This window comes from Phocoena phocoena, chromosome 15 (assembly GCF_963924675.1).
Source record: "Phocoena phocoena chromosome 15, mPhoPho1.1, whole genome shotgun sequence".
NCBI classification, from domain to species: domain Eukaryota; kingdom Metazoa; phylum Chordata; class Mammalia; order Artiodactyla; family Phocoenidae; genus Phocoena; species Phocoena phocoena.
In genome coordinates, this window is record NC_089233.1 from 45,616,092 (window position 1) to 45,640,288 (window position 24,197).

The window sequence follows — 24,197 nt, forward strand, 5'->3', positions numbered from 1 at the left end:
AGCACAAGGGCTAAGAATGTGAGCTTTCGGATTAGACCTAGATACTGGGATTCTGTCTCTACTATATAACCAAGGAACTAATCTCCCCTAAGCCTTGGATAATAACAGTCCCCGTCTCTTAGAGCTGGTGCGTCTCTTACGTGAGTTCATGTATGTTGAGTGGTCGGCACAAGGTACACATTCAAAACCTGGCTCGGCAGAAGTGTGCTGGGGCTGATCGGAGCCAGCCTGCCCCAGCTGGTTGGATCTCTCTCTCCTCCACTCCTACCTTCGTTGGACTCATGCTTGGCAGCTCGAACAATACCGTGGTAGGCATATTTATACCCAAGAAATCTGAAAACTCTTCAAATTGGGGCTCCCTCCCCCACCCAGAGAGTACATTTCCCAGCACCTCACTGGTTTTTGATATCCAAATTATTATCCACTATCATTCACTAGCATATGCTGGCTGGTTGATTCACCCAAGCAGCCCTTCACTAGCGTCAACGGTATTCTTAGAAATTCTTCCAGCATTTCTACTTGTACGAGAAGAAGAGATGATGCAGGGCAGAGGGAAGGCCAGCAGTTAATGGTCTTCGGAGGCTCAATCATACCCTTCTCAGAGACCAGCACACCTGAGCGTGAGACTGAACGGAAGCCAGCCTGCTCGCCAATATTCAGCAAGGCCAGCTGGGCCTCCATGGACCCATTTTGCACACAGTCCCCCGTGATTTCAGCACTCAGATATTGGGAATGGAGAGCAGCTTCCCAAGCCCATTCTGCCTGAGTGACTTAGCATTCTTGGGCCATTCAGTGTGACATGAACAGCTGAATCCAGCTGCTGGAGACAAAACCCCCAGGACACTTGGTGGGACTAAAATCAGAAATAATGACCCATTTAAGGCCCCCAAACCTCAAATGCTGACTCCAACCTTGTGGGCTCTGCGTTAGCATTAATAATGATTTCCTTGAACTCACTCAGCGGTTCGGATAGCTAGCTGCATCTCATTAAGAAGTCAACTCCCTTTGCCTAGAAATGTGTACTTGTGTCACTTCAGGCAAGTGATCCTTAGCAAGATAAGCTCCTTCAACTGTCTGGCTGAAAGGGCAGTGCTCCCCATGACTGAAGGATAGTCCAGTGATACCTCACATGAGCAGGATACATTCATACACATGAAATGCAGGCATTAATATTAAATTCATGGAATCTAAGATAGGGTGACCGCTCAAAGTCTTTTTTCAACCTATGGTTCTTTTAGATAATAAGATATCCTACATAAGTACAGGAATGGATATTTTAATTGAAACTTTGCCTTGGGCTTTATGTTTTACAAAAGGCAAGCAGAGCCCTTGTCTTATGTTGAATTTTCTCAGAAAAAGACACTGAGAGAAAGGTTTGAATGCAAGTACTTAATTTGAGAGATTACCCCAGGAAGCGCCAGAGGGGAGTAGGGAAGTAAGACTGGAAAGGGAGGACAATCAGTCACTGTGTTCATGAGAAAGTTCTGCTGTGGACAATCAGGGCTCAATACTGCTGGGAGCCTCTGGGCGGTGGTATAGAGTCCCGCTGTCCAATACTACATTTTGCCAATGATATTTGAAATGTGAAGACTCTGATTTGGAATGTGAGTGTGAAATACACACAAATTTCAAAAACTTAGTATGGAAAAATAAAGAATGTAAAATATCTGACTAATATAATTTTTATATTGATTATATGTTGAAATGATAATATTTTTGATGTATTATGTTACATGAAATATTAAGTTAATTTCACTTGTTTTCTTTTTACCCTTTTCAATGTGACTACTAGAAAATATGAAATTATATATCAGGCTCACAGTTGAGGCTGCCGTTGTATTTCTACTGGGCAGCACCGGTCTAGCACATGCCTCAGATGTGTCCTGCAAGAGGCTGGTTGGATCAACCAACTGTCGGCCAACCTTGGCTGAGGTCTGCTCCAGAGAAATTAAATCCCCGGTACTTTGAGTTTTCTTTCACGAACAGAGACAAGCACTCAGCTGAAAGTCACAAGAACTTTCCTTAGAAAGCTGTTGGTATTATACAACAACAGTGAGAGCCAAGGGGATACAGGTAGGGAACCCAGAGCTGCTGTATAGTCCCTATTCTACCTCTTGCATTCCTGCTCCTGACTTTGAGATCCTCCGTCTGCTTCTCATGCCCTCTGAGTCTATGGTCCTGGGGAGACCACAGGAACAAGAGTGGATAGAAGCTACAGTCACTGTTCCAGTGAACTGTTATGAAGGAAAGGAACTGATGCTACTCCTTCATGAAGACAGTGGGAGGTCAGGTGAGGGAGAGATGTAACTTCACAAGGAAAAGGACGATCTTAACCAAACCTTGCCCAACAAGACTGTCTGCCTCACAGTTTAAAGAGCTCCCTGTTCATGGAGTTGGTCAGACCCAGGTTGTCAGTGATTTGTAAGGAGTTCTGGCAGCAACAGGATGTCACACAAAATTAGGGTCTCTAAGATATCTATTTCAGTTTTGAAAACTGGCTCCATTTCACGTCTAGAGCAGTGTGATTGCCGAAATGAGAGACATGGGGCTCTCATTCCAGAGAATTAAGCCCTATGCCTTCTAATATCTGTCCGATATACTGAGTGAGAAAAGCAATCATCCACTGAGCGTTTACTACGGTCCAAGGAACATTTCAGGTATGATATCTCATTTAGTCCCCCAAACAAGAATGTACGGTAAGAGTTATTGCCCCCAGAAGTGTAAACTGAGGCTTATACAGAAAACTCTAATTCATTCCGTGGAAGAGCTAGGATTGAATCCAGGCCTATCGCTTCATGCACTCACTATCAAGTTCATATTGATCTCAGGCCAGAGCCAGTGCTGTTAACCACTAGATTTCTCTCACCAAACACTGGTTGTTTTTGAGGAGTAGGCATGTATCTCACTTTCTGATAATGAGAGCAATACATCATACGTAGAGAATGCATTTTCCAAAGATGGCCTCAGCCATTTTTCAGGTCCTACCTGCTGTGTAGAACCTCACTGCTCCCCATCAGGAAACTGAGTCTATTCTCTCCTCCTCTGAGCCTGGGTGGGCTTGTGAATAACCACTCCAAAGAAAAGAGTTTGGTGGAAGTAATTATATGGGATTCTTGAGGTTGAGTCTTAAAAGTGATAGGCGTCTGGCTTGTTCACTCTCTCTAGAAGAAACAAAAGGAAGCTGGCTGCTGGGAGGAAGCCCAGGTCACAGGAGGAGGCCATGCACAGGTGCTTCAGAAAACTGCCCCAATTTAGGTCTCAGCTAACAGCCCTGTCAATCACCAGCCAGACATAGGAGTGAACAAATCTTTAGATGATTCTGACCCCTAGCTGCTAAGTCTTCCTGTTGAGGCCTCAGATTCTGTGGAGCAGTATTATCAAATCACCCCTGCTGTGTTTGGCCTGAATTCCTGACCCACCGAATATTTCAGCATATAAGTGGGTGTTTCAGACACTAAGCTTTGGGGGTGATTTGTTACACACCTCTATTAACTACAACACCATGTTCCGTTTTTACCTTAGCTATTAGGAAGCTCAAATTTAAGTTTAATGTTTAAATACCATAACTGCATTAGCTGCTATTTTATAATAACATTTCCTTATTTTATAACCTTGAGTGTACATTTCTATTTTATTAACCTTATTTTGTCTTTCTTTGGAAAATATGAGGTATACATAAACAACAAAATGATCCTTGTCTATCCTGTAAGAATAAAATTATAAATTTAATACCTGAATCTTCTTTCATGTCAATGTCTTCTTCTTCATTATCATCATCTATTAAAAAAAAACAAAGAAAAACTCATATGAAAGCTAGAAACACCAGAATTCTCCAATTTGACTAATAAAAAATGGAAGAAAACAGTAGAAAAGAGAGTGCTAAATTATGCCTTTCTACTGTCTTATATTATCATGCTAAATTAAGAAGAAAGTGTACACATTAGAGCACAATTTAACACCTAGGGTTTACATTTCCTTTAAAAGTTATTACATATTTATAATAAAATATATATGAAATAATTTGTTTTACTTATCAAAGTTATATATGGTCACTTCGGTCATTTTAATTCCTAAAAATATTAAAATCACAGATTTTAAATGCCATATTTTCTGCATTTATTAAAGGTATGTATGCTCACCTCAAGTTTCTGAGAAAATGCAGGCATCACTATTTGGTTGTAGGCTGACAGAATGTCCAACCCCTGCATTGCACCAGAAAAAGTGCTTGTTTGCTACACATGCAAATCCACACCTTTAACCATGTGCTTTCACGTGCTCCCACCAGTTGCTCCAACCCCATTTAACTCCCCTCATCTCATCTCCTATTGTAGGTCCCTTTAACTGGACACAGATGTGTGCTTCCTCTGCCTGCTGAATGACGTATTTTGCTTTTTGAACTAATATGTGTTATCATCTCTTCTCCTTAAGTGTTCCTCACATCTAGGAGGTGCCAAATCCTGTCCTATTTCCATGTTTCTTCTTCTCTGCTCACATTATTACAATCCAAATTCCAGCTCTCAATGCCATTCACCTTCCCTGTTTTGTGGTTTCCCAACTGCCCTTTTCTTCTTCCCACTTCTGACACCAATTCCTTTTACACATAGCTGCCAAATCAATCTTGAAATACAATTCTGATCTTGTTCACAACCGTTCAGTGACTCTTCTCTGTCTAATGAGAAAAGCCTAGACTCTTTGGGGTAACACTCAAGGTCAACAAGATCTGGTTCCGAACACCTTTCTCAGTTTCACCACCCCTGTTCCACTCATGCTGCCACCTACACACATGACAAAACTTGACCTTTTCCCCAATTTTTTAAGGTTTCCTTTAGCTTCCCCTACTTGCCTCGGTCCTGGAAGCAATGCTTTTCTCCACCTCTACTCACACTCATCCTTCCAGGCCAAGCTGAGGCAGCATAACATCTGCTCCACCCAAGTGTGAATGAATAGTGTCCCCTTTGGTACCTTATTTTTATTGCCTTCTGAGTATGGACTTTAAGGACCTTTAGGCTTAGATCTGCATACTGGCCCCTATATCCACTCATTTACTAGGTATCTGATCTTGGAGAAATTACCTAATATTCCTGAGTTTCAGGTTCATCAGCTGTAAAGTGGGATAATAACAGTGCCTCCCACAGAGAGGTGTTATAAGGATTAAATTAGATAATACCACATAAAGCACTAGGACAGCTACTGAAATGTCATTAAGTGCTAAATAATAGTTATTATTACCATCAAATCCCACAGTCTTGTTACTTGTTAACCTACCTCTCTTCCATAGACCCATTTCTAGGTCATAAATTCTTCAAAGATAAAGCTTATGTCTTATGTTCCTTTGTATTCCCTGGCACCTAATGCAATTGATTACACAGTAGAATCAATAAAGAAATTTCTGCTGAATTAAATTTCTGATTTTTTTTGTTTTGCTTTGTTTTTTACTTTTCTCTGATTTTTTATTAGTCAAATTGGAGAATTCTTATGCTTATATTTCTAAGTATCTCTTACATATTAGGACAGCATGTATCTAGAAGACAGTCCGTAAACAATAAGGAATCAGTAAAGATTTGCAACTTCCTAGCCAAATTTATTCAATATGGCACTCTTCTAGGTATTAATTATTAATGACGATTAGCAATATACTAGTAGGAATGGAAAATGCCTTTAATTTGAGGTTACAAGGGTAATTCTTGATGGTCACAGTTAAATTTTAAAGAAGTAAATTTTCTTCCATTCAGACTGTTAGAAACATTAGTGATTTTCTGCATATTTCTTTCTTTCATTCTTTCTATGAATATAATTTTAAAAGGAAGAATAGCTATTTCTCAGAAATGTGATTTCTAACCAAATGATTATCTAAATGCTACAAAGTAAACTCTTCACAGATTCTTTTCTGAACTTAATATATTTAAACAGAATTTTATTTTCCAGAACCGACTAAAATATCTAGAACCATCTCCATGACAACAGACTCTCTGGAATCTCAGAGTGCGATGGAAAAGAGTCTGTACAGTTTCTAGGGGAAAATAAAGGAAACGTCAAAGATCTCTCTGATTGTCCCCCAGGGGTCCATTTGTCCTTCTAACAAACACTCATTGGTAGCTTAGTAGGTGCAAGGCTTGGTGCTTGGGGAAACAGAAAATACAAAGATGAATCAGACACTTAAGGAGAAACTTATCTAGTAACTTATCAATAGTAAGGAAACTAAGACACACAGAGAGATTTGAACATATGGTAGGGAACAGTCAGTGCCATTACAAAAGGTACCAGAGGAGGGACAGATGCTTCCAGTCAAGGCTACTGGGAAGGGTTCTCAGAAATGTGACATCAGAGTTGATATTTGAACTTTATAGACTGTACTGATAGCATCATCCCCAGAATGTTCCCAAGGTGTTGAAGGATCAGACTTGGTGTTATTATCCATTCATTCATTCACTCATTCACTCACTCACTCATTTATTCATACAGAAGTTAAGAATAAATCCAGGACCTATATTCGGACTGCTTGGGTTCACTTCCGGGCCAAACTATGTATAGCTGGGCAAACTTGGGCAAATTATGTAAACCTACTCCTCAGCTTCCTCATCTGGAAAATAGGGTTAATAAAATTACCATTCTTCTAGAGTTGGAAATACATGTAAAATGCTTGCACAGAAGGAACGATCGATAAATACTGGCTGTTACTGTTATCATGTCATTATGATGACTACTTTTACTGCCTAACCATTTATTGGCCAACACCACGTGCCAGAACTATGCAAGGCCCTGGAGATACAAGGTGACACTCCCTTCCCTCAAAGAGCTCACAAAGAAGTGGGTGGCATAGAAAAGTAAGACAACAATCAGAAGAAGTAACAGATTCCCTGATGCAGGTGAGAAGTTCTATTGGGAAACAGACAAGAGGCAGCTAAGTCAGAGAGGTCTATGGATGGTTTCCAGAAGAAGTGAGGTTTAAGCTGAGTCCAAAGGGTGAGCTGGAGTTAGCTAGGGGGAAGTGAAAGCTGCACTAGGTGCCTACACCCCTTGTTCCTTCAGGCTTCAGTGCTTTGCCAGCCTGACCTCCAGCCCCCAGCCCCTGGGTATCTTTGCCTGAGGGCTTTCTCTGAATTGCTGTGTCATGGAATTACCATCCCCCACCCCCACCGCCCAGGGCAGCCTTTCACAAAATGACTGACAGGATTTGCATATAAGGCCTCCAGCTCCCTTACTTCTCACATGGCATGTTCTACACTGTCTCCTAGAATCTCCCAAGCATAGGATAGAGTCCCAGTGGTCTAGTGGTAATGGGCTTAAAACTTAACATTATTGCCTTCCTTCCCTCCCCTGCCTTGCTTCTCCTCTCCCCTGCTGGTGTTTCCTGATATTTTCTCTCAAATAAATGATTTCCACTTGAATTTGTGTTTCAAGTCTGCTTCTGGGGTGGGGTATGGGTATTCAAACTAAGACAAGGGTAATCGCACTCAAGCAGAGGGAAAAGCAGCTAAAAACACCTGGATATGAATAGCCAAGATGCTTTTACGGAAATAAAACTAGCTCTGAATGGCTGAAGGGAAGAGTTATAGGAGGAACTATGGTTAAAGTGATCTGTTCTAGCTATCAAAGGATCTTCCATGCTCCATGCTGAATATGACAGTTAATTTTAATTTTATGTATCAACACGACTGGACCATGGAGTGCCCAGACATTTGCCAAACACTATTCTGGGAGTGTCTGGGAGGATGTTTCTGGATGAAATTAACATTTGAATCCATACACTGAGTAAAGCAGATTGTTCTCCCTAATATGGATGTACCTCATCCAATCTGTTAAGGCTGACCCTCCCACAAGTAAGAGGGGACTCCTTCTGCCAGACCACCTTTGTGCTGGGACATTGAATGTTTTGTGCCTTTGAACTCAAAGTGGAACATGGGCTCTTTCTGGGTCTCAAGACTGTTGGCATTTGGCCTGAAACTACACCCTTGGCCCTCCTGGTTCTTAGGGCTTCAAACTCCTACTGTAACTAGACCATCAGCTCTCCTGGGTTTCCACCTGTCAACTGCAGATCTGGGGACTTGTCAGCCTCCATAACTGTGGGAGCCAATTCCTTATATTTCTTTCCATATACATATCATTGGTTCTGTTTCTATGAAGAATCTTGATTAGTATACCAGGTTGAAGCATTTTAAATTCATCCTGAGAACTAAGCAACTTTAAGCAGAGGAATGACATACCATCTTTCGAGCGACAACATGTTTTCATGAGAGAAATTTACTAAAAATAAATGCCTTAATATTTTGGTATTTGTGTTAAAACCAAGCAAGAGTACTTTGGCCCACAAAGTACCTAAAGTGCCATTACTTATTAATGAAATCCACTTTAGTTCAACATTATTCTATATAATGTGCTCACCTGAGCCATATTTATGCAACACATTTCTAGCAAGAATTTTTTTCAAACAAAAGCAGGGACCAAAAGACAATGTATAAAAGAAGATGACAGCCTATGGAAATGGGGAGTCATGCCACTCAAAATTGGGAAGCAGTTAAGAGATGGATGGAGCATGGGCAGAGAGCTGCCCTTTTTAACAGTTCTTCAAACATCATACTTCTTCATTAGAGGACAAAAATAAAAGGCTCTCATCCAGGGACTTCCCTGGTGGCGCAGTGGTTAAGAATCTGCCTGCCAATGCAGGGGACATGGGTTTGAGCCCTGGTGCAGGAAGATCCCACATGCCGCGGAGCAACTAAGCCCATGCATCCCAACTACTTAGCCTGAGCTCTAGAGCCCGCGAGCCACAACTACTGAGCCTGCGAGCCACAACTACTAAAGCCCACGTGCCTAGAGCCCATGCTCCACAGCAAGAGAAGCCACCACAGTGAGAAGCCCACGCACGGCAAAGAAGAGAAGCCCCTGCTCCCTGCAACTAGAGAAAGCCTGCGTGCAGCAACGAAGACCCAAAGCAGCCAAAAATAAATTAAAAAAAAAAAAAAGGTTCTCAGCCAGAGTGATACCATTTCAAAATAGAGAGCAATCTATCAGCTGTTGTTGTTCTGTGTGTTCGGAAATGCCAATTCTGGAAAATCCCCTTCCCTTCCTCAGCAGAGACCACCCAGAGACTAAGACTTCATTTCATCTTAAGGGGCCTCTTTGATGTCAGTTTCAGAATGGATACAATTTTTATTCAGTACGTCATTCTCTGTCAGATTATCCTATTGAATTCTGCACAAAAATTACGAATATGACTAAAGTTCTTATTTTGGTCAAAAACAAGTTTGAAAAACAACTAGTTTCCCATGAATAACCAGTTTTCAGTAACACCTAGCTTTATGCACTTCAGAAACTTCTTCATAAGGAAGCATGTAACCTACTTTAACGTGAATCGACTTCATCTTTTATGGGAGACAGAGTTACTATGAAAGATTGTTGTCTTAAAGATATCTGTCTTCAGAGAAGCAGCTCATTTCTCAGTAACAAATAGTCCCACACTTGTTTGAAAAATAAAGTATACCATGTGTTTTGCAATGGCTTGGGACGTGCCTTACTCCTGTACTTGCCTAGAGTTCCCATCACTAATGCAGTCTTTGGGGGAAGTAAAAAGAATAAAAAACAGACAGACTACAAAACCCCACAGAACTTCAGCCTAAAGTGTGGTCTCTGGACCAGCAGTATGATTACCATCTGATAACTTGTTAGAAATGCAAACTCTTGGGTCTCACTAAAGATCTACTGAATCAGAAATTCTGGGGGAGGGATCAAGCACTCTGTTTTAATCAGCCCTGCAGGTGATGCTCATGTAAGCCGATCTTAAAAAGTACTATTTGTGCGCTGGAGAGGAGAATCATTCAAAAACAGTAGCTGTCTTGTTTTGTATCCAAGCTGAGACAACCTGGATGTCTAACCAATACTGATGCTGGGAAGGGATGCCCACACCACATGACTGTTGAGAGTAAGAAACAGTTATTCTCTTTATGAGATATATGTGCTTGAAGTCACCCAGCTAGCACATAGCTGGAGGGCATGGTTATCATGGTCCATGGCCAGGACCCTTAGATTGGCTGAGGAACATGTACATGGATGGAGACTAGCTCTGGATTTAAAGAGGCCTGTGGGTTGCATGGAAAAAGGAGTGTGTTACAAAGGAAAAAGTTACCCTCATGGGCTATTAAGGCAGCCTCTCCACTCCCAAGGGGGGACAAAAAACTGACAGGTACTTGAAACAGATCATACAATATCCTCCTCAAAATTTCAGGGACACCCACACATATGCGCAAGTCTGTCAAGCAGGACAATTGAGATGATCTTCTGGCTTTTATCTCATGTGCATCCAAGTCCTCTCTCTTAATGCTTGATTTTCATACCACAGGCTGCTTCTGCATCCCTTATCTTTTAAATAACTCATTATCCAGGGCCTCTAGGAGCAATGTGTATTTGCAGAGAAAAGAAATATTATTAGCAAAAATAAAGTGCTCCAAGCTTTTTAGGAGTTCCATGAAGTAAGGAAGATATGGGTATCCTCATGGCTTCTTGAGAAACTTGACAAAGCAGAAATTCCAAGCAAAGAATGACTGATAAAGAGGAATTCTTCAGAGTGAGCATCTTGCCATTACGTTGAAAACTAGGACCCTCTGGACCTAACAAATTGCTAACTCCATGTTATGCAACGTCATTGAGAGGGTCAAGAGAAAGTTTTTTAAAAAGCCAAAATTGTTTCTCTCCCCGCCCCCCCGCCCCACCCCAAGCTGGTCCTTTGTCTAGAGGAACACTCAAATCTCATTACTTTATAAATAAATGAATAAATAAAAGGCATTGCTTAGAAAACTGCATGGTTCTGCTCTTCCTGGCTTGGCCAACTAGGTATATGATGGTACCAATTACTGAGATATGGGGTTCAGGAGAGGGAAGATGGGGTTGGGGGGGAGACTTTGGATTTAGTTTTAGATGTGTTGAGGGGGAGATGCTGAGGGACTCCTGGCTGGAGATGGCCCTGTGCAGTGAGGATACCAGAGAGGGCTGGCAGGAAGAGAATTGGAGGACAGAATGGTGAACCGGATAAAGGCTGCCCAGGCAAGTAAGATAAAGGTTGCAAAAGGTCATGTGGAGTCATGTGATCGAATATGCACTGGTTTCAATAACCACACTTCACCCATTGAAGAGGTTCTGATAACCTCCACAAGGACAGTGGCGGTAGCAGGGTAGAGAGAATTGCATGATTGCTGTGGACTACAGAGTGAATAGCAAGTGAAGGAGACTGACAACTTCTCAAAGACCCATGCCGAGGGCTTCCATGGTGGCACAGTGGTTGAGAGTCTGCCTGCCGATGCAGGGGACACGGGTTTGAGCCCTGGTCTGGGAAGATCCCACATGCCGCAGAGCGACTAGGCCCGTGAGCCACAACTGTTGAACCTGCGCGTCTGGAGCTTGTGCTCCGCAACAAGAGAGGCCACGATAGTGAGAGGCCCATGCACTGCGATGAAGAGTGGCCCCCACTTGCTGCAACTAGAGAAAGCCCTCACACAGAAACGAAGACCCAGCACAGCCAAAAAGTAAATAAATTAATTATTAAAAAAAAAAAAGACGCATGCTGAGATCCCACTCCTGGGCATATATCCGGACAAAATTATAATTTGAAAAGATACATGCATCTCAATGATCACAGCAGCACTATTTACAATAGCCAAGACATGGAAACAACCTGAATGTCCATCAGCAGATGAATGGATAAAGATGTGGTACATATAGACAATAGAATACTACTCAGCCATAAAAAAGAGTGAAAATAATACCATTTGTAGCAACATAGATGGTTTTAGAGATTATCATACTAAGTGAAGTAAGCCAGACAGAGAAAGACAATTACCATATGATATCAGTTATATGTGGATTCTGACATATGACACAAATGAACTTATCTATGAAACAGAAACAGACTTACAGGCGTAGAGAACAGACTTGTGGTTGCCAAAAGGGAGGGGTGTCGGGGAGGGATGGATTGGGAATTTGGGATTAGCAGATGCAAACTAGTATATATAGGATGGATAAACAACAAGGTCCTACTGTATAGCACAGGGAACTATATTCAACATCCTATAATAAACTATAATGGAAAAGAATATGAAAAAGAATGTATATATGTATAACTGAATCACTTTGCTGTACAGCAGAAATTAACACAACATTGTAAATCAACTATACTTCAATAAAATAAATTTAGAAAAACGCTAGGGCTTCCCTGGTGGCGCAGTGGTTGAGAATCTGCCTGCTAATGTAGGGGACGCAGGTTCGAGCCCTGGTCTGGGAAGATCCCACATGCCGCAGAGCAACTAGGCCCGTGAGCCATGGCCACTGAGCCTGCACGTCTGGAGCCTGTGTTCTGCAACAAGAGAGGCCACGACAGTGAGAGGCCCGCGCACCGCGATGAAGAGTGGCCCCTGCTTGCCACAACTAGAGAAAGCCCTTGCACAGAAACAAAGACCCAACACAGCCAAAAATAAAAATTAATTAAAAGAAGGCTCAACATTTAAAAAAAACAAAACAAAAAAACCCTCTATTGTTTATCTTTATTCTTATTTCTGTGACTTATTAGGAATTATTTCATTCATACACTATTCCTTGAAAGTTATTACTTTTTCCTGCATTTGCCTCAATGTTTTCAACTACAGAACAGAAACCAGTCTACCCAGGATGTTCCAAGGGTCTTTCAAAAGCACCTTGTAGGGGGTTTTGTAAAGATGCCTATAGCATCCTCCCTTCTCCCAGCAGCATTTTGTCTTATCTTTTAAAATATTTATTTATTTATTTATTTTTGGCTGCATTGGGTCTTTGTCATTGCGTGCGGGCTTTCTCTAGTTGTGGAGAGCAGGGGCTCCTCTTTGTGGTGGTGCACGGTCTTCTCATTGTGGTGGCTTCTCTTGTTGCAGAGCATGGGCTCTGGGCACATGGGCTTCAGTAGTTGTGGCTCTCAGGCTCTAGAGTGCAGGCTCAGTAGTTGTGGTGCACAAACTTAGCGGCTCCGTGACATGTGGGATCCTCCTGGACCAGGGATGGAACCCATGTCCCCTGCATTGGCAGATAGATTCTTAATCACTGGAGCCACCAGGGAATTTCCTTGTCTTATCTTTTATCAGAACTTCCTAATGAGATCAAACTCCGCTTAGTCAAGGCTTGTGTTCCCAGGTCTTTATTTGTTCTGCTGTTTATCAGCGTTTGCTACACACACTGCACATTCCCCCGGTTTGAAGAGACAGATTGCTTTCTGTCTATGCCTGCTGCTTGTTCCTGCATTCAGGCTGCTTGGTTACAGCAACACTTCACTGGATTTTCATTGAAGGCAAAATGTGTTTGTAGCTTTTGAGGCCCATCAAGTGGAAATAGTTAGCATCCATTTCCTAAGAAGGCGATCAACTCATTTATGTCACATTACAGGAAGCATGTCTTGTATAATTCTAACCATCGATGCAATCCAGACATTAAAAGTGTACAAATGAGCACAAAAGTGCCAAGTCCCCGTAAATATTCATAATTAAAGAAAATTTTGAATTCTTTCATTCTGTAGATTTTTCTATACACCGAGTATGCCATTTTTTAAAAAATGTAAAATTCAGACTGGGTCAACAGCTTTGCTTGTGTTTTTTTCCTTTATTCAAAGACAACTGATAGATTAGTTTACTGGTGCTGCTATAAAAAATTTCTACAACACTTAGTGCCTTAAAACAACACAAATTTCTTATGTCACAGTTCTGTGGGTCAGAAGTCTGATGTGGATCTAACTGGGCTAAATCGAGACATCAGCAGGGCTGCATTCTTGTCTGGAGGCTCTGGGGGAGAATCTGTTTCTTCAGCTTTCTAGCTGCTAGAGGCCACCCACCTTCCTTTTAGCTGTGGCCCCCTCTTCCACAGTCAAAGCCAGCAACGCTGCCTCTCTCTGAACATCCTTCCGGTCATGTCTCCCTCTAGCTCTCTGCTTTCTGCTTCCCTCTCCCAGTTTTTACGGATGCTTGTGATTATATTGGCTCACTCAGATAATCCAGGATAACATCCCTATTTTAATATCAGCTAATCAGCGCTTTAATTCCATCTGCAATCTTATTTCCCCCTTTGCAATGTAACCTAACATATTCACAAATTCTGGGGATGAAGGCATCTTTGCGGGGTGGGGCGTGGTTAAGGCATCTTTCCTCCTACCACATCCAGTAAATCAGGAAGCAGATTGCTTTGCAAAAAAAATATCTGAGGAGTAGAACTAAGAACATTTCCATTTAGAAATAATAATGTCTTATGGGATCAAGTACATAGGATTAAAATCAAGGTCTTTTGTGAGTTTTTAGTTTTCAACTTCATTCTCTTGTATAAAAAGGTTTCTTCTTTGCTTTCTTTTCTTTTTTCAACCTTCATTCTTTCTTCCTTTCATCTCCCCCTCTTCCCTTCTTTCTATTCGCCCCCCTTTTATTTTACATTTTCTTTTATCTTTCTTTGGTCTTTACTTCTACCTTTCCTCATGGTTTTGGTTATAAAAGAATAATATCTAACATCACGAAGACAAATGACAATCTGGGGAACTATTTGCAACATACATTTGAAAAGATTAATTGTTTTGATATACAAATAGTTCTTACAAATCAATAAGATAAATATGAAATAGTCAATAAAAATGTGCAAAATGATTAGCAATTTCATGTAAGACATTTAGAGATATAACAAACAACTGAATAAAGGGGATTAGCTATACTAGTAATAAAAGAAATGCACTTTGTTACCCGCTAATTAGCTTATTTCATGTATAAAAGCGATAACATGAGAATATACACCATTGGGAAGACAGGGGGAAAAGTAAACTCTTACACACTGTTCATGAGAATGTAAACTCAGTACAATGGACTGTTTGTGTTCTCCCCAAATTCATATGTTGAAATCCCAACCCCCAGTGAGATGGCATTAGGAGATAAGACTTTGGGAGGTAATTAGGGAGATAATCCCATTCATGAGGATGGAGCTCTCATGAATGGGATTAGTGCCCTTATAACAGGGACCTCAAAGAGCTGTCTTTCCACCATGTGAGGATACAATGAGAAAACGGCCACCTGCAACTCAGAGGTGGATCCTCACCAGAACCCAACCATGCTTGCACCATGATCTCACAATTCCAGACTCCAGAACTGTGAGAGATAAACTTCTGTTGTTTATGAGCCTCCTGCTTATGGTTTTCTGTTATATTAGCCCGAAAGGACTAAGATACCCAGGTTGTTCAACATGAGGTGTCATTGTTCATATTTTTGACCCTGGGAATGATGTCCCCTGAGTACATGACACTCACCCATAGGGCCGCAACACAATGGCTGATTTGACAGAAGCATCTTGATTTTGTATGCATTTTGAAAAAGTAATGCCCCTTCTAGAAAAGTATTCTAAAAAAATTGTTGATGTGTGCCAATGTTTACCTATAAAGATGTTTTTCTCTAAGTGTTATTCATCAACAGTAAACAATAATTTGCATTGATAATTTCACAGTTCAACAGTATGGTTTGGGGTAAACATTGTGTCCCTTAAGATTACGTTATGGAAGAATATATAATGACATGAAAAAATGTTCACAATTTGTGGTATGTGACACACTGCAAGTTATAAGACTGCATTTCTGGTTGTTTTCCTTTTTCATTTTAAAAGATCTGAAGGATAAACAACAAAATCTGATTCATCTCTGAACTGCGGGATAAAAGGTGGTTTGTAACTTTTTCTTTTGGATTCTCTATTTTTACTACAAATCTGTACTACTATTGTAATAAAAAGTTATATATCTATTTTCAGAAGTTATATATATACATTTTAAAAGATGGTCACCATCATTGAAATACCTCCTTTTAAAATTATAATAAGAAATAAACACACATATTTTAAAATGTATGACCCTTGGTCTAGACACCTCTCTGAATATTCATTTACATTGTTATTCATTCTATTTGGAAATATCCTATTATTGTGTGTGCACAGGACAAAACTGAAGCATGGACAGATTAAACAACAGGCACAAAGTCACACGGTTCTAAGGTGGTTGTCACAGGAAGAGAAACTGTTTCCTGTGATAACTAGCCCAGTGGTTTTTCCCCAATAAACAGATGGTTTTGACTATGTACTAAGCTCTTCACTGGTCCTTAGTTTTTTCAGATCTTCACCACCCCTGTCACCAGTGCCTTCAAGCTTGGCCTTCTGACCATTGTGCTGAAACAGCAAGAGTGAAGGAAACCTTAGCAGATCATGGCATCCTGTGCTTCATTAATGCTCTTGGAAAACTGATGACTGGGGAGCAGGTAAGAAGAGGAAGGAAATGTGGATATTCCCTGTGGCTGGAGGCACAGTCGCTTGTCAGAAACTCCAGCACTATTACAACAAACTGATAATGTATGACTTTTTTTTAGCAGAAAGTCGAGCTTCAAACAATTGTCCACATTTTTGGGATTGCTATGGGAAGAAACGTTGCATAGTAGAAAGGATTTGAGGTCAGAAATACCCAGTTATGTGATTTTGGGCAACTGACTGAGCTTTCTTCAGCCTCTGTTCACTACCATCCCAAGAAAAGCAGATGATGAACCTATGTCATTCGGTTATTATTGGAAGGCCAGTCTCTTGGTGAGGAATGAATTAATCCTTCTTAAATACAGGATCTATCATGTTACTCTTATGCCCAACTGCTTATTACATGGTGATGAGTGTCAACATTTCTGAGTCAAGGATTCACACATCGAATATAACCATCTTACTTATTTCCCAGATTCTCCCATCTGAACTGCCCTTCTTCCTGTGTGTCACTCACACAACATTTGGCATCACTTCTCTGCTCCTGCTCATCCTTTAAAGCCCAATGCAGTGCCACATTCATCATGAAACTTAGCTTAACCACCCTGGTCCTCATGTGTATTTGCCTCAGAAATCCTGGTATTATGACTATTTCAGTGCTGTACTTGATTATTTGCTGATGTTGTCTTCTAGCTGTTCTGTACAATACTTGCCACTTTGGGCATCTTATAAGAACTGTATTTTAAATGCAGCCATGATCAAAGCCTTGGGCACACAGGAAGCATGTAATACTGATGGTGGATGAGAAAAACTTATAAAATGAGTGAGAAGGGGGACGAAGAAGGGGCAGAGTGAATAGAGTCATCCCTCAGTATCTGAAGGAGATTGGTTCCAGGTATCTTATGCAGATACCAAAACCCAGGAATGCTCAAGTCCTTTGTACAAAATGGTGCATTATTTGCATATAACCTATGCTTGTCCTCCCATATACTTTAAATCATTCCTAGATTACTGATAATACCTAATACAATGTAAATGCTTAGTACACAGTGAATTCAAGTTTTGCTTTGAGGGACTTTCTAAAAAAAATTTTTTTAAAAATATTTTCAATCCATGGTTGGTTGACTCTACAGATATGGAATCTGTGAATATCAAAGGCTAACCGTACCTTTCTCTTTTTAGCTTTGGAAGAACAGATTCAGGTAAAATATTTTAAAAGTCGTGTCTGTTTGTCAGAGGATATAATTTTAGAAAAATATTCTTGGAGAAACAGTCTTTCCTTATGATTAAAGTGAAAAATACATGAAAAGAAGTGCTGTCCCCTCATCTAGATCTGGTAACAATACTTATGATATCTGAAAAAAAAAAAGACTTTTTACTTGAGGCTTCAGTTAAATAGCGTTTCAGCTTAAGGTCATAGTAGCTTTTTACTCACTTTAATAAACATCCAGCACATATTTTGAAATTTTTCAGATTATGGAAGTACAATAGAATATCAGAAATGGTCTGTGTTCTCTCCAAATTTACCTTTTCATTGGTGAGACAAGACAGAGGTTAAAAAAGAAATCGTAATATAAAAATCCAGTGGAGTTACCTTGCAAGAGTGTATACAATTTAGATAGAAATAAATGATAGAAACACATGGCCAGGAAAATTAATGAAAGATGTATTTGTGTCAATACAAGTTAATTCATATTTGGAAGACTTTAAGGAGGCCAAAATAACTGGAATCTGATTGAGAAGATTCTTGATTTGTTTTGTTTAGAAAATGATAGGCATGTGTTAAAAGATATGACAATTCTCATCAAAGGATATGACAATTCTCATCGAAGTCTATATTTGGGATTTTCTTTATGGTATTTTATGTCTAAGTAGGAAAAAAGCATGAAACAAAATATGTCTGCATACTGAAAATAAATTAATAACATATCCGTCAATATTTGAATAAAGCCTATGCAGTTTAGCCAGCCATTGGGATCTGTTTAAATATTTAAGAGGTTGCCAAGGCAGAACTCTCAAACTTGACTTATGCTTTGACTTTTTCATTCAAATGATTTTGTGTTATGTCCAACAAAGAATATCCATATTTAAGGCCAAAAATCGTCTCCAATAAAGTTTATAATTTATAAACTTATTTATTATTCCTATATATATTAATTTTATCTACTACTAATTTAACACTTATCATACATGTATTTCTACATGTATGTACCATTTCTCAAGCTCATTTTTAAGGCATTGGATATTTTTGCAACTTTATAAAGTTTATCATTTTATAATGTACTTGAGAAATGCCCCCCAAATATTAGTGGGTCAAATGGCTCACTATTTTGCTGTCTATCAAGAAAACAGGGGAAAATTCAGTCTCTTTTTTTTTGCAGTACGTGGGCCTCTCACTGCTGTGGCCTCTCCCGTTGCGGAGCAGCAGGCATGTGGGATCTTCCCGGACTGGGGCACGAACCCGCGTCCCCTGCATCGTCAGGCGAACTCTCAACCACTGTGCCACCAGGGAAGCCCCAGCCTTTTTCCTATTAGATTTTCTCAAATAGTTTTTGAGTCATGGCCATAAAAACAAATGAAATTATCTGTCTAAAGCAAATCTTCCTCTTAGAGACACGTGGTAGGTTTAGGAGGAACACATCTCCACCCTGGAAGCATTTTCTTATTTTATCAGTTTCCTCAGCTAGCTACTATTTGAAAGATATATTTTAATTATATTTAACTCTGCATAAGTCAAAATGAGTATTGTGCATAAACTATATAAATTTCCTAACTGGAAAAAAAACTGGGCAAATCTAATTGCTTTCAGGGTCAAAAATAAACAGAATATGGGTAAATATTTTAGTCATAGCTGTTTTCATTGTGAATGAATCAGTTGAGCTTGGATACTGGTACAGAATGGAAGATTTCTAATATCAAATATATTTGTCAGTTCACAAGGTAATTTCATCAACAAATGGTCACTAACTCAACGGTCAGTGATAAAGGTGAAAACTTTTAGCCAGAGACGTAATAAGCCTTGCTTGAGGTATGTAGAGAGAAAAATTGGTGAATTTGTTCTTCCTTGTTCTGTATATTAGCCTTCACCTCCACACTTATTCATTAGGTGTATAAAACCTACATAACACTTAATCATAGTTTCTGAGACTATTACATTGGATTTCCTGGTGTAGATGACTGATACCAGGAGTGAGCTGGGGCTGGGAGAACCAGGCAGTGGGGCGGGGGTAACATAGAAATCTGTGAGTCCAGAGTAAATGGGGAGAGGGAAGTCTAGACTAAGAGACGGTCATGAATCTAGGAAGTCAGAGGTTGGGCTGAGGGCACAGGTTCCACATCCAGCTAGACAGATAAGCTTGGGTAAGACATTAGCAGGCAGAAATAAACCCAATCCAAAGGCAAAGTCTGCCTTGGTGGCCTGAATGGTAAGAGACAGACGGTTACAGTAGCACAGTTTCTCCACTTCTGTACTATTAACATCTGTGGTTGGAGAATTCTTTGCTGGGTGAGGCTGTCTTGTGCATCATAGGATGTTTAGCCCCATCCCTGGCATCTACCCACTAGTTGCCAGTAGCTCCTCCCTTCCTCCAGTTGTGAGAAACAAAAATGTCTGAAAATGTTCTCTGAAGAGCAAAATCACCTCTAGTTGGGAACCCCTACAGTAAACAAATGTGACCTTCCCTCAAGTCAGGGAGGATGTGGGTATGACCATGACATCCTTCAAGTTTCCAGCGCCAGGATTCTTTGATATAATCTCAAAGCTGTGAATCTGACATTGTTATTACGAGGAAAATTAACATTCCTAAATTCTGTTAGGACTTAAGACTCCAATGAAAAAAAAGACTTCCATATTCAAGATCAGAAATTGTGTTTTTATGTTTTGTTTTCTACATTCAGTGAAAACTACACATAATAAATCCTACACACTGAAAAATCCAAACCTTTTATGTAAAGAACAAAAGGATTTCTGACTAGAATCATATAAACATGGTTTGCTGTACTCTATGAAACGACACACTGTAAATATAAACGATTTGCAACCAAAGTGTATGGTAATTTCATAAAGCTGCCACACCAGACTTCCAAATAATACCCCCGGAAGTAAAAAGTCCTATGTGTTCCACCCACAGAACGATATAAAACAGCTGAAAAAAAAAGCATTGCTGGTTTCTTTCCTCTGAGGTTCCTACTGCATTTCCATCATGGGCCCTATTGCAGGCTAAGTGTGCCCCCCAAAATTCATATGTTGAAGTCCTAACCCTCTGTCCGTCAGAATGTGTCTATTTGGAGATAGGGTTTTAAAGAGGTAATGAAGTTAAAATGAGTTCACTGGGGTGAACCCTGATTCAGTATGACTGGTGTCCTTGGAAGAAGAGGAGATGAAGACAAAGAGACACACAGAGGGAAGACCACATGAAGACACAGGGCAAAGATGACCATCTAGAAGCCAAGGAGAAAGGCCTCAGAAGAAACCAACCCAGCTGACAGCTTGATTCTGAACTTCTGGTCTCCAGAATTGTGAGAAAATAAATTTCATCCAATCTGTGGTACTTTGTTCTGGCAGCCCTGGTAAACTAATACAGGCATTTTCCATCTTCTCCCATGGTCCTTTTTGCTTCCTGGTACCACTTGCCTAAAGATAATAGCACTGCACTACCTGGATGATTTGGATGGAATCTGATTCTGAAATCGATGATAAAGTACCAATTTGACTCATATTAGAAAATGTTTCACGAGGAAATATTCAGATATTAGAGGAAAGAGAAGCACGGCAGATTAGAAAAGTGATAGGTATCAGATGAAATTAGGGAGACTTTCTCAACACTCCAAATGCATCCCAGCCTTCTCTGAAGATGTTCTATCACTTGTGCAATGACAGATACCATCCTCAAGTTTAAAATACAGCTGTTATTTCCTAGCTGTATGTCTCACTTTTCTGAAGTGTGCATCATTTTCCATATCTAAAAAGGAGGGTTGATATGGTGCCACTTTCTTAGAGTTATCATGAAGATTAACTGATTTAGCCCATATATCTGATGGCTGACAGAAAGCAATCCATAAGTGTTAGCTATTATTCCTAACATTAATATTAGGTAGTAGTCATGCATGTGTTATATCTTTATTATGATCATTTCTAGACTAACTTTTATTGTTTCTCATTCATTTTGTCTTAGAGTCTCAATTATGAAATTTAAAGACATGGGATTAAAGTACCCCCAAACACAGAGATTTGGTTTAATATAAAAATGACTTTTTTTTCTAAACTATGATCATTATTGCATTCGGAATGGTTAAGAAGACTAGTTAGAGAAACTCTGAAGTCACTCCAGGGGGAATATATGGCAAGTCAGAAAAATTATATTCTAATCAAAGATGGTATGGTTATGAATTAACCATAAATTCAAATTATGAACAGATAATGTATATCACCTATATTAGCAGTCACATATCCCATTAGAAGTCACTTTTACTTCATAGTGCATATTTAGAATTTACAAATGGCTGATGCCTCAGCGTTGCAGAAATACTCAACAATATTGGAGGATTTTGACACTTAGTTTAAAAATGTACCTACTATTATAAATATGCAATGGAAATAATTTCATGAGCATGGCATGATTCAAAGCACTGACGTGAAACTGGGGATGATTTTATTATTATTTCACTCGCTTGAGTGCTAAGATGCATTTTGGATTTATTTAAAGTAGCAATTCTCAAACAATAATTTATTTGCATAGTCATTTATCTGCATAGTTATTAATACATTCTAAGCCAGTAAAACTGTCCCATTTTTAAAAACTTGTAATATGATCTTTGGCTGTGCATCACTGGAAACACCTGCTGATGGATGGATTTGTTTTAATAGCAATGGATCATACTTATACAATTATTTTTATCATATGTTAGAGTGAAAACAAGTTTTCATTTTAGGAGGCATAAAAATGAATATGATGTCATTATTTCCGAACATATCAGGGAATCCAAGATTTATAAAGTCTTATAAATCATGCTGTGACGCTGACAAGACATTTGCAAGTGCACACCATAGCAAGTTGCATTTTTTACGTGAATGGACACTTTCTTTTAAGAATACTTAAAAATGCAGAATTGTAGGCACAATCTGCTCACTGTGATTATGTAGGAAATAGAGAGAGACGATGGAAGAAGGAGACTGAAACAGAAAGAAGCCATGAGATTATGGGGAGAAGAATTTATTAAAGTCATGTCAACAATTATTTATTAACCAGCTATCATGTGCTTTACACTCTGTAAAACACCAAGTTGCTTAAAAAATGAATAAAAGTGAAACAAGGAGGAGAAGGAGGAAAAACAGAAAAAAGACCACAACCCTGGTCTTCCTTATCATATGGGAGTCTTCTGGATTTATGTTATGTTCCATTTGGGGGAGACTGTAAAATCCCAAATGGAATACACTTAGCAGATTCACCTTTCAATTATAAAATCAGGGAGGACTTCAGATCACCCAGGAGAACTTAGCCCGTTTTGATCATTTGCACCGCGTTGAACAACTCCAGCAGTTTTCTGTAGCTGTCCTGTAGCTCTACGTCCTACCCTGATCTGCAGGTGGGTGGGGCATCCTCTCTATGGGGTGGGGGGCTCCAATAGGCTGCTGAAGAAGGTGACTGGGCACCGGCACCCATCATCCACTCCTTTCTACCTGCCAGAGTCACTGGTTACATGAAAGACCACTTCAGAGGGACATGAAATCCTCAAAAAAAAAAAAAAGTCTCTCTGAAAGGCAGGCACCAACAATGCTCATGGTAGCTTGAAATTCCCTGGAAGCCATTCTTCATCACGGCTGAGGAAAGTGCTTAGGACACCAGGACTTAAACGGCACCATAAAAATAACAAGGTATTAAGTAAGCTTCAGCCTTCACAGGCTGGAAGAGGAACAGTGGGGAGCAATATTCAAATGAACCAGGTTCAGCTGATCGCACGTTCAGTTGAGGTAAATCAATTCACTCAAGGTTCTTTAAAAACCTGGAGGTTTCTCCTACTTTCTAAAAAGAAGTGTGAAATAAGATGAAAGACTTATAAGATGAAAAAAGGTTTTCAGATTGCCCTAGAAAGGACTTTCTCTTCATTGCAATTTGGGTGGAGAAAACTGGGGAGAAGAGGGATGGAACGCAAGAACAGCTTGAATTGTGACTACAAATACAAATGGGCTCCTTACAATTTCCAACACTTTTAACACGGTGGGTACAGGCACAGGCCTGGACAACTTACAAGTGTGGGGAAGAAATCACAGGTCATGTAATTTAGGAAATGCCGTTTGGTCCAGCCCCTCACTCAAGAGATAAACTGACTTCCCCAAGACAACACAATGACCTGGTAAGAGGAAGAAGTCCAGAGCCTAGATTTCCCGTCACCTCCTTTAGATCTTAAAATCTAAGATACAAGTTGCCAGGTGTGACTGGTGGATGGAAATCATACTTGTAAGAACCTTTAAAAGGCAAAATAAAACAGTAGAATTATTAAGTGATGCCCTGACTTTTTCAACCTCCAATTTCAAAGGAAACAAATTGCTTTACTCACCTGCAGGGAAAAACTCGCTCATTTTCTTTTTGTAGATTTTGAAGTCGACTTCTAGGAAGACACAGAAGATGATCCGATCCACCTAGAGGCAAACAATAGACACTTAAACTGAAAGGAAATACGGCAAATGCCTTCCCAGAACATGGTGGTCTTGGAACAGAAAACAAACAGAAAACTTCCCACAGATTTTTGGTGCTACACTGCTAACTACATGACAGCACTGAGTGGACTTGTGTGTGTGTGTGTGTGTGTGTGTGTGTGTGTGTGTGAGAGAGAGAGAGAGAGAGAGAGAGAGAGAGAGAGAGAGAGAGAGAGAGTGTGTGTTTGTGAATGCACTCTTTATGTAAATAAACCCATGGGCAATCTGGTGGAAAGATGTT

The 24,197-nt window shown here is 40.0% G+C and overlaps 1 protein-coding gene across 1 annotated transcript in view; it reads right to left on the bottom strand.

Moving 5' to 3' along the window:
* Positions 1–24,197, bottom strand: part of MACROD2 (mono-ADP ribosylhydrolase 2) — a 1,967,591-nt gene that overhangs the window by 153,542 nt on the left and 1,789,852 nt on the right. Inside the window, exons 9-10 of the mRNA XM_065893095.1 lie at positions 23,818–23,899; positions 3,733–3,777 (exon numbers count right to left, since the gene is read on the bottom strand). Coding sequence (XP_065749167.1) covers positions 3,733–3,777; positions 23,818–23,899 — 127 coding nt within the window. The remainder of the gene's footprint in view (positions 1–3,732; positions 3,778–23,817; positions 23,900–24,197) is intronic.